General features: G+C 41.6%; 1 protein-coding gene across 1 annotated transcript; it reads left to right on the forward strand.

Annotated features, from left to right (window-relative positions):
* Positions 1–1,093: 1,093 nt before the first annotated feature.
* On the forward strand, positions 1,094–11,618 carry lrrc39 (leucine rich repeat containing 39). Its single transcript, XM_067396055.1, has 10 exons — positions 1,094–1,296; positions 1,472–1,501; positions 8,589–8,728; positions 9,236–9,341; positions 10,122–10,278; positions 10,366–10,502; positions 10,593–10,738; positions 10,814–10,966; positions 11,196–11,338; positions 11,480–11,618. The coding sequence occupies exons 3-10, from the start codon at positions 8,601–8,603 to the stop codon at positions 11,548–11,550; spliced, it is 1,041 nt and encodes a 346-aa protein (XP_067252156.1). The 5' UTR covers positions 1,094–1,296; positions 1,472–1,501; positions 8,589–8,600; the 3' UTR covers positions 11,551–11,618.
* The last annotated feature ends 182 nt before the right edge of the window (positions 11,619–11,800 follow it).

Consider the following 11,800-nt stretch of genomic DNA (forward strand, 5'->3'; position numbering starts at 1 on the left):
GGGCTGGTTTCAAAATACTGCTTCGGAGCTTTACGAATCGAATCAGTGATTCGGAGCGCCAAAGTCACATGATTTCAGCAGTTTAGCTGTTTGATAGGAGATCCGAGTCACTGATTCGATTCGTAAAGCTCAGAAGCAGTGTTTTGAAATCAGCCCATCACTATATTGTTGAAAAGTCATTATTTGGGTTTTTTTTTGGCACACAAAAAGAATTCTCGTTGCTTTATAATATTAAAATAGAACCACTGAACTCACATGAACTGTATTAAATATGTTCCTTTATGGATCTTGAGAGAGGAAGTGTCATTGCTTTGAATGCAGGCTTCACTGAGCCATCGGATTTAATAAAATTTGTGAATGATGGCCTTACGGGTGTAGAACGAAATGAGGGTGAGTAATAAATGACATTATTTTCATTTTTGGGTGAACAAACCCTTTGCATCCGGGCTGAATAATAGTATTATTAAAAAAAAAAAAAAAAAATCTTACCGACCCCAAATGTACAATTACAGATCAGATGAGTTTTTACTCATTAATTTTACTGATTTTAGTAATACAAGATGATGTCAAATTGTGCCAATATTTATTGTCTTATATTGCTAATACTATCTACCATTGTATCTACTAATATGTTGAATATATTAAAAATAATGTATAAACATTCATTAGCTAAATAAAATGTTTGTTTGCCATTGTTTTTTTTTATACTTTCTCTGCTATTAAAAATAGTATAGAAAAGGTGCAATTTGTTATCAAATTCTTGCAAAACAGTATGTTTGACTGCAATTGAAAATGAATCAGAAAAAAAAAAAAAAAAACAGGATGAATATTTCTTATTTATGGTGAGCTACCTGGATAATATACTCTGGAACATAAAATATTTCAGCTATAACATTAAAAACGTTCTACTAGAGCGGTGACCACAATTTTAAAATATAGGCCTAACAGCAATGTTTTAATCAGGTTAATGTTGCTCTATTCTGGTGCGGTAAAGTATGTGAAAGCGGACAGCTGCTCTTGTGCCAACTTTAACATGTGACCACACTATTCCCAGTGTTGTCTCCGGTTAAATATAGACATTGGCCGGAGTTACGCTTCAAGAGGAAAGACCAGTGACAAACACTGAGGGATAATTACTTCAAAGTCAATTCTTTCAACACAGATCACACTTACTGGAATTGTCAGAGGAATTATACTATTGGAGCAGCATTGGTGACTAAAATTCTGCATATCAAATGGGTGTTAACTTGGTACAAACATGGTATATAGGAAGGACAATATGACCCAATGAGAGTGGTAAGCTAATGCATACTACACCTTTACTTTCTCACAGTTGCTTTTATGTCTGTCACAGCTTATGATATCCACAGTACTGATTCAAATGTGTCCTATCATATCAAACCCTAATGTTTATAGTTTTGCAGTGCATACACTTTTCCTGGCTAGTAAAATGGCTTATCTGCTGCCTTAGCACAATGTGCGTGTGAGGTGATATTTGGGGCTCTGTGTTGCAGGCCCCCCCCGTACAAGGATGAGACTTTTACTGATGGTTTTATGATGTTTAATCCTTCCTTTTGAACCTTAAACTATAACTTGTTACACCATATCACCAACGTAAGAGCTGAAATGCATACAAAACATGTGACCGATTAGCTAACATTGTTCACATACTGCTGTCTTACATTGATGCAAAAACGAACACACCATCAAACAAAATGATCATATCTCAACCCATTTAAAATACCTTTTGCCTCTTTGGAGGGGCTGCAAATATGAATTCACCGTTTTTTCACCGCTCCGTGCCGAAGCCACTGCCGCATCTGAGCTAACAAGCTGTATACTGCAAACTGAGCCAGCCAGGGCGTGCGCGCCTCCAAAGGAAGCGGAAATGCGCGCAACCCAAAACCGGAAGTCAAACATTTCACCATACAAATTTCAAAATAAAAGACATCTATAATAAAATATACTAGTGGTTATTTACACTCCCACCAAAATTATGAGTGATTTGTTATATCAAGATAACAACACAAAGAATTTTCAACAGGAATAACCATTTCTCTTATCTCATGAACATTCTAATATTAGAATTAGCTTTTGCACAGGACGTTCCACACTAGTGAGCTTATTACTGCGTTGACCTTTGTTGTTCAGTCTCCTGTCTCCAAAGGAGATTTTCACTCTTCGCACGAGTCCGTCCTTGCTGCTAACGGTCTCCAGGACTCTGGCGAGTCTCCATTCACCTCTGGGTGACAGTTCATCAATGTCCAACACAATGTCACCTTCTCTTAGATTTCTTTTTGGTGAGTGCCAGCGCTGTCTAGCAATAATATTTTGCAGATACTCACGCCTCCATCTGCACCAGAACTGCTCAGTCAAAAACTGCACACGACGCCATCTCTTTGCTCCATAGAGGTCCTCCTTTGAGAAGACACCAGGTGGGGGCAGTGTTGTGCTGGATTTCATGTGGAGCAGATGGTTAGGGGTAAGCGGTTCCAAGCTGTCAGGGCTGTTAAGATTGTCTACAGTCAGTGGACGACTGTTTACTATGGCCATAGCTTCATAGAATAAAGTCCTTAGTGAAGCATCATTTAATCTACCATGTGCAAGTGACAGAGTAGTATTCAATACACTTCTGACAGTCCTTATCTGGCGTTCCCACACTCCACCTGCGTGACTGGAGTGTGGTGCGTTCATCACAAAGTCGCACTGCTTTTGGGACAGATAAGTACTCAGTCGTTGAGTGTCCAGTTCACTTAGGGCAGTTTTAAACTCATTCTTTGCGCCAACAAAGTTTGTTCCCTGATCACAATGGATTTGTCGAATTTCACCTCTGATAGAAATGAAACACCTTAGTGCGTTAATGAATGTGTCAGTGGATAGGTCCTCTAATAGCTCAATGTGAATGGCGCGAGAGCAAAAACAAGTGAACAAAAGTCCATACCGTTTGTTGTTTTCGGCCTTCTGTAGTTACAAAAGGACCGAAACAGTCCATACCGCAATATGTGAAGGGTGGAGAGGGCTCTAAGCGTTCTGCTGGCAGGTCGCTCATTCTCTGACCCTCCGGAGCCTTGCGAAGTCTACGACAAATGACACACTGGCGGATGAAAGAAGCAACGGTTCTGCTCATCCCTGGGATCCAGTAGCCGCTGGATCTGATTTCGTTTGTGGTGAAGCCTTTTCCTTGGTGTTTTACTTTGTCGTGACAGTGAGCTATTATAAGTTTAGTCACGTGGTGTTCTTTTGGAATCACGATAGGGTGTTTGAAAGAGTCTTTGATAGATGAAAGTCTCCCTCCGACCTTGATGAGACCATCCGTGTCCCTGAAAATGTCTAAGTGGAACAGTTTGTTGTGGTGTGGGAGCTGATTGCCTTTGTTTAATAGCTTTATCTCTTTTCCATATGTGTGTTTTTGTACATCCTGAATGATGACATGTACTGCACTTTCTTGTTCACTCACTGTAGCCGGCGCATCTGATTTAACTTTCTTGGCCCTTCTTATGAGACGTGCTACAGCTTTGACTGCTTTGGACCATGACGAGAACTTGGACAAACGTTCGGCAAGGCTGAATGTCTCTGTAACTTTGGTTAACATTGACTGCGTTTTTCTGACTTCTGGATCACCAAGAGACAATTCTAGCTCTACACTTTGTGGTGTGGGCAGGTCCCTCTCCCAGAGAAAGGAGGGGCCTGTGAACCAGTTAGATGAGAGAAGCTCAGTGACAGATTTACCCCTAGATGCACTATCGGCTGGGTTCTCTTCAGATGGCACGTAAAACCATTGCTGAGGGTTTGTACTTTGGCGAATCTTTTGGACCCTATTCGCTACAAAAGTGTGAAAACGCCGTACCTCATTGTTTACGTACCCCAAAACTACTCTTGAATCAGTCCAGAAATACTCTTTGATTTGAGCATAGCAGAGTTCATCTCTCAACATGTTACTAACTGAGACTGAAACTACAGCTGCAGTTAGCTCAAGTCTGGGGATTGTAGTTAGCTTGGTAGGAGAAACACGGGCTTTGGCTATTACTAGTGAACAGTGGATCTCCTCTTTGACGTTTTTGGCTCTTAAATAGGTGCATTGTCCATAACCACTCGTGCTCGCATCAGAAAAGTGGTGCAACTCCATTTCTTTAAGTTCTCCGAAATTAGCAGGAAAGTAACAGCGAGTTATGTTTACCTTGTCTAAGTTGGCAAAGTCACGTTGCCAGCTCTCCCACCTTGGCCTCAGTGCTTCTGGCAGGGAGTCGTCCCAGTTGATACCTTGGTGACACATTTCCTGCAAGATCCTTTTTCCATGAAGCACGAATGGCGCCAGGAAGCCAAGGGGGTCGTAGATGGATGCAACAGTAGATAAGATACCTCGACGTGTTGCTGGTTGGTCCTTTAAAGTATTATCAAATCTGAAACAGTCCCTTTCAACGTTCCATTTGATGCCTAAGGCCCTTTCTTGTGGCATGTCTTTGAATGTCAAGTCCTTTGTTTTGGTCTCTATTGCACATTCAGATGGCGGGATGCTTTGCAGAACAGCAGGGCTGTTTGAGATAAATTTGTGTAGACGGAGCCCTCCTTGCTTGCATATCTCTGTGGCCTCTTGTGCGAGCTGTATTGCCTTTTCAACTGTGTCTGTGCTTGTGACTCCATCGTCCACATAAAAGTCCCTTTCCATGAACTCAGATCCTACAGAGTGTGTGTGACAGTGTTCTTTAGCCAAATACCTTAGACCGTAATTTGCACACCCTGGAGATGATGTCGCACCGAAAAGATGTACCTTCATCCTGTATACCTGTGGCTGTGTCTCTGTGTTGCCGTTTTTCCACCACAGAAAACTCAGGTAATCTCTGTCGCAACGCTGAACGTGAAACTGGTGAAACATCTTCTCTATATCGCACATTAGAGCAACAGGATGTTGTCTGAACCGAAGGAGGATGCCTGTTAGATTGTTAATCAGGTCTGGCCCTTGGAGAAGATGATCATTTAGACTTGTACCATTGTGTTTGGCTGAACAATCGAACACAACACGTAGTTTAGTGGGCTTTCTGGGGTGATAAATCCCGTGATGGGGAATGTACCATCGTTCACCTTGTTTTCCTTCATTGTGTACTTCTTCGACATCATTCCTTTCGATCATGTCTTTCATGTAAGCTATATAGTCTCTTTTATAATTTTCATCTTTGTTGAACTTTCGCTTTAAGTGTTCGAGTCGGATTTCAGCAAGCTTTCGGTTGTTGGGCAAGTGTGGCCTTTGTCTGAAAGGAAGAGGCATCTCATAGTGTCCTTGTTCGTTTTTTCCTTATTCCGTCCTTGAGTTTGTCCAAAAAGATGAGATCCTCTTGTGAGACTGTGTTGTCACTTGCCTTTGTGTCCTTAAAATCTGATTCTAGCACATTAATCACGTCCATGGGAGTTACAATGGGTAATTCCTTTATTGTGATTCGATGACACAAACTTGACTGAAATTCATTGAGCTCTGATGCGGAGCCTCCAACGATACTCCACCCTAGGTCCGTGCGGATGGCATATGGCTCCTCACCTTCTCCTAGTAGAACTTGTCTTGGAGCTAAAGTTCTGGGACAGTTAAATCCTATGAGGAGTCCAACATCACAACTCAGAAGAGGTGGTATCTTATCAGCAATTTCTGTCAGGTGGGGCCATTGCTTTGCTGTGTCACTAGTGGGTATGTTGTCATAGTTAACTGGGATAGAGTCTTTGGTATATGAGGGGGGTAGGTTGATGCAAATGTCTGAGTCATAACCCCTCACACGCATTCCAGTTACTCTGTGACACTTGACAATAGAGTGAACACCCAGCATGGTAGTTAGCTTTAATTTTACGGGGTGAGCGTCCGCTCGTAGCTGTTTGCTTAATTCTTCACAGACAAATGTGCTGTCACTCTGTGTGTCTAGTAGTGCATAAACTAATTGCTCTTTGGACGGGCTCTGGAACCGTAGACACCCACACAGGAACAATCATGGATGTGCTACTTGACTGACCCACCTTAGATATATTGAGAGCTGTGACTGCTGCAGTTTCATTTGGAGTGCTTGGAGTGGTGTTTCCATGGCTTTGAGACCTTTCATATGCCTTGTAATTGTCATTGTGCAGACAAGTGGGATGCCTTCCTTTGCAAATGTCACAAGTGTGACGATGAAGCGACAATCTTTTGACATTATGGCCCACCTTTAAGCATCCATAGCACAGCTTATTGTCCTTAACATATGTGCGTTTCTCTTCTAAGGGCTGATCTGAAAAGTTAGAGCACTTTGACAACTGATGGCTTTCATCTTTGCAAAACATGCAGGGTACCTTTACTTTTGTGTAACTTGTCCTTGCCTTGTTGTTTTGTACCGTGGCTTGCGTTGTGAAGACTTGTGTGGATCTGTTTGGTTTAAAGTCCTTTGTGGACCTTTTCTCGTGAGATGCGTTGCATGTGTGAAGAGCATACGAAGAAGTGATTGGGTTGCATGCGATCTCCGCTTCAACTGCCACAAATTGTGCAAAGTCTTTAAAAGAGGGAAAATCCTTGCCATCCATAAGTGTAACTGTGACATGTCGATTCCAACGGGCTGCCAGCCAGTCAGGAACTTTCTGTAGTAACTTTTGATTTTCCTCACAGTCACTTAGTATTTCTAGGCCCTTTACGTATGGTGTGGCTTGGAGACATGCATTTAAAAAGTCTGAAAATGTTCTTAATCCTTCAGCGTCTTTTGAGCTTATTTTAGGCCATTTTGACAGTTTGTCTCTGAAAGCTCTCTGGACGATAAAGGGCGGTCCATAACGTTGGTCAAGTTTTTGCCATGCGTCCTTGTATGCCTCTTCATCGCTGCGAAAGAATGTGCCCTCAAGACAATTTTTTGCTGGGCCTGTGACGTACCTTTTGAGCAAGTGCAGCTTATCAGCAGGTGAGATGTCTTTGCAGTCTACAAGTGAAGAGAATGAAGCCTTCCATTCAATGTAGTTAATTGGATCTCCGCTGAACACTGTGAGCATTGGCGCTGGGATTCTGTTTACAGCTATACTGTTTTGAATTGCTTGGGCCAACTGGGAAATGTCTGTGAGAGGCGTTTGAGTTACAATTTGGGGGTTTGGGTTGTTCACCGTGTGACTTGACATTTGAATAGACACATTGTTTTGTGGCATTAATGGAGGTAAGCCACTAGAGGGAGCTGGCGCTTCATGAACAGACTGGTGGTCAACAGAGAAAGGAATATTGTTTGGTTGTATTTGCTTACTGTCCACATCCATGTTCATTTCTCTGTCGTAGATCTCAAGTTTTGCGCGAGCAGCTTGCATTTCCTTTTCTGCTTTTAAACGCTCAAGTTCGGATTCTATATCTTTCATTTTTTCCTTTTGTTTAATTTCCTCCTGCACAATTTTATATTCTGCTTCCTTTACAGCTAACTCCGCCGCTGCATCAATCCTTTTGACTGCGATGCTTGAAGTGTCGGACTGCTTACTGACGCTAGACTGAGAAGCGGTGCCGTAGATGGAGTGGGCATACTGATGTGACAGTAGCTGATGAAGGCGCTGCCTTTCTCTACTTGCATCAAAATCACCATCTATTGCTGTTATACGTTCATTAAGTATTTTCATAATGTCCTTAGTTACTGCTTCACAAGAGTCCATTTTGCGTCTTGTTTCAGAAGATGGCATAGTACGCTCCCTTATTTCACTGTACACCTTCATCATGTCGTTCAAACCCTTTTCAATATCATCGGCCATTACACATAACTCGTGCTCTGATAAGTCAGTTTTTAAGCTTTCTCTGGATGTTCTGATTAGCCCTTTCCATTGTTCATAGAGACTCATCAGTTTTCTGTCCTTTTTCATCATTTCGTCCTTTTGGTAGGCTAGCATTTTCTCCGTTAGCACAATAGGCCGCTCTGAACGCCTGGGTAACGATAACTCGGTCGCAGCCTCCATTTTATGAAGTTCGGCTAATTGTTTTTCTTTGCGTTCAATATCTTCCTTTAACTCCTGTCTTGACATGCTCTCTGCATCTCCTTGATGTAATAAAGCTCTTCTTTCATTGATTTCAGTTTGTAGCTTACGTGTTTGCTCTTCGATACCGTCCATTTTCCGTGTCGTTGTAGCTCGCTGAGGAGAAGCTCTTACTGTTGCAGGCCCCCCCCGTACAAGGATGAGACTTTTACTGATGGTTTTATGATGTTTAATCCTTCCTTTTGAACCTTAAACTATAACTTGTTACACCATATCACCAACGTAAGAGCTGAAATGCATACAAAACATGTGACCGATTAGCTAACATTGTTCACATACTGCTGTCTTACATTGATGCAAAAACGAACACACCATCAAACAAAATGATCATATCTCAACCCATTTAAAATACCTTTTGCCTCTTTGGAGGGGCTGCAAATATGAATTCACCGTTTTTTCACCGCTCCGTGCCGAAGCCACTGCCGCATCTGAGCTAACAAGCTGTATACTGCAAACTGAGCCAGCCAGGGCGTGCGCGCCTCCAAAGGAAGCGGAAATGCGCGCAACCCAAAACCGGAAGTCAAACATTTCACCATACAAATTTCAAAATAAAAGACATCTATAATAAAATATACTAGTGGTTATTTACACTCTGTATTATCATGACGGGGGTCACGGTGTGCTGTGGGACAGTAAACTCCATCAAGGCTCTGTGGGAAACCAGGATAAAGAAAAGCAAAGATGAACTGAAGAAGGAGTGCGAGCAGAGAGACAGGAGAGCAGTGGGTAGGTACGTGCACTACTGTCAGGTATTCCATGGGAATCATAATGATTCTTAATTAGTGGGTGGGTCATGACCTAAAAAAGGGTTGCAGGTCTCTAAATGCAAATAATAACCATAAAATCATGAGCAGTTAGGATAACAAAATACTTTCAATCATCAAAGGTCAAGTGTCTAATTGAACCCCATGATTCAGTTGTTACTTGGTAGAAGCTACTCAGTGCCAAAACAGATGGCAAGTTGGCAACATGGAAAGATGCATGACAGAACCTCATCCTCAAACACCTGAAGCTAACCTATGCAATGTAAAAAAATAAAAAAAAAAAACATTAAATGTGATTTTCGGGTTTGGAACTGTGTTGGGTCGATATCAATACTTGATGTCCAATGTAAAATCTTGATCCTAAAGCAAGAAGTTGAGAACTACTTCACAGACTGTGCTTTTGTCTATCCCAAAACTGTCATCATTAAATTAGTATTTAGAATGTTTTTAAAAGTTCAAAATCTTTGGCGTAGGTTAACAGGTGCCTGGGAGGATCGTATCACTTTGGCCAAGCTAAAGGAAAAAGTTGTGACTGAGGAAGGACGTGTCATCCTGCGGATTGAAAAGGAGGAGTGGAAGGTAAGGCTCCTTGTGATTTATACTTTGTGACTTTGAGCTCACTTTCATAATAGAAGTCGGTCAGTAAACAATGCTGTTATCTAGAGAGGAATGTCCACAAAGGTCTTGTTCCAAAGGGGTGGTCAAAGGACTTGCACTGTCGGCAGGGGTGTCATATCTTGCTCCTGGAGGGCCAGATTACTGCAGAGTACACATTATCTGCTCAAACACCCCTGCTTGGAGGTTTCAAGTAATCCTGAAGACATTAACTAGTTGGTTCAGGTGTTTAATTAAGGTAGGAGCTAAAGATTTCAGGATTATTATCATCCAATATTTCAAGATTAAGTGTGTTATTTGGGACAGGACTTTGAGCTCCTGCTTCTTGAGGGCCAAGCTCCTGCAGAGTTTAGCTTCAACCTGCTCCAACAAGCCTGCCTGGACATATCTGACAAATGACAGTAACACATATTGTTGACGCCAGGATTCATTGATCTGCCCTGGGTTCAGAGGTCGAATGTCCGAGTGGCTTTCCAGACATTATTGCCAAGTAGGTGGTGGGAAAAATCCAAATTCCAAGCTGTCTGGAATGCAGCATAAACTCTAGAGGATAATGGCCCTCTAGGAGCAGGATTGGACTCCACTGACTTAGGGCAAAGATTCTGAAAGAGTTAAAACTTTTAATTGTCCAACAACTATAAATATTTACTGATAGGCTATATCAGTCTAATGTCTTCAATGAAAAATAAAAAAAATGGATTGAGTGTTTGGTTCTCATCTTTGGCACCTTGAACCTTTCTGCAGACTCTTCCTCCAGCCCTGGTCCAACTCTCCCAGATTCAAGAATGGCAGTTACACCGAACAGGACTTCAAAGAATCCCACGGTTCATCTCAAGCTTTGAGAGTCTCATAGTCTTGGACTTGTCTCGTAATTCAGTCACAGAGATTCCCAAAGAGATTGGTTAGTAAAATATGGGTGGAACCTGTACAAACTTTGATGAATTTCTTGAGTCAAAGTAACTCTCAGATATGCTCTTATAACTAACAGGCAAACTAACTCGGTTAAGAGAGCTGTTGTTGAGCTATAACAGAGTGAGCTATGTACCAGAAGAACTTGGTTGTTGTGAAAATCTGGAGAAACTGGAACTTGCAATGAATCGAGATCTGGATGAGCTGCCCACTGAAGTATTAATAACACGGATACACTGCATATTTTGTCTATATATCCCCATATATACCCATCACCTATATTTACTTTAATCTGAATTTCCTTAGCTTAGCAATCTAAAGAAGCTGTATCACTTGGACCTCTCCATGAATCAATTCACCACCATTCCAGATTGTGTGGTCAACCTTCCTTCTCTCGAGTGGCTAGACATGGGCAGCAACAGATTGGAGAGTTTGCCAGACGATATTCACAGGTAAAATACTATTTTGTCTGTCAATGACTAATAAAATCAAGACTCTGATGACCTTTATGTCATGTTTTAATCTAGGATGGAGAAACTTCACACCCTGTGGCTCCCAAGAAATGAACTAGAGTACCTACCAGACAACATCAGTCGCATGCAAAGCCTGGACACACTAGTTCTGAGCAAAAATAAACTACGAGACATTCCTCCGCTTATGGAGGGGATGAGTAACCTCAGGTAAGCACAAGTATTTTGTTTAATTTGTAGAACATTATAGGCGACCAATAAAAAGCTTCATGAAAGCAAAACAGTGATTCTATAGGAACGACTAAAGTCCAGAACATCACACAAGTATGCAAATTCTTTGAGGACTGAGTTGCAACACATTGGCAACGCATTCATGTCCGCATACTTGCGTATTTTGTTAATTATTATGATTACTAAGCTTAACATGCTCATTCTGCAGGTTTGTGAATTTCCGAGACAATCCTTTGACATATGATGTGACACTTCCTGATTTAAAAGAGGATGTAGATGAGGAAGAAAATGACAGGGAGATGTTTGGTCGCGAGTTTATGCACTACTACATCCAAGAGGCCCGGAAAAGAGGTTATGCCATACTCAATATGTATTGTGTGCAAAACTTGTAGCAGAACTTTATTAAAAAACTTTACATAAATAAAACAGAGCTGGAAATAAAGCCTTTAGAGCCTCTTAATGACCAACCTTTGTGTTAAATGTCTATTGCAGGATCCCAAACTTTCATGTCAGTGCTAAATGTGACACTGGACAGCGTGTCTGAGACAGCATCGTCTTTGTGACTTGCATGCTGGCTTCTGTCTGCTCATCTGCCTTTTGGCCTGATCTTCCGGTCCATCGTGTCAAGTTTTGTCCCCCAAAGTCCTGTGAAGAGCACTTCTTTCTTTTAAATGTTTCGTTGTTTGTCATTAGTTGGAGTTGCTTCTTCCTGCTAATATGTCATTACTAATGTTTGTGGATGAACTAAAATAATAAAAAAAAATCCATAAACATTGATCAAATAAAATGAAGCATATGTGTCCTGCACTTTTG

This window comes from Chanodichthys erythropterus, chromosome 10, assembly GCF_024489055.1.
Source record: "Chanodichthys erythropterus isolate Z2021 chromosome 10, ASM2448905v1, whole genome shotgun sequence".
Taxonomy (NCBI): domain Eukaryota; kingdom Metazoa; phylum Chordata; class Actinopteri; order Cypriniformes; family Xenocyprididae; genus Chanodichthys; species Chanodichthys erythropterus.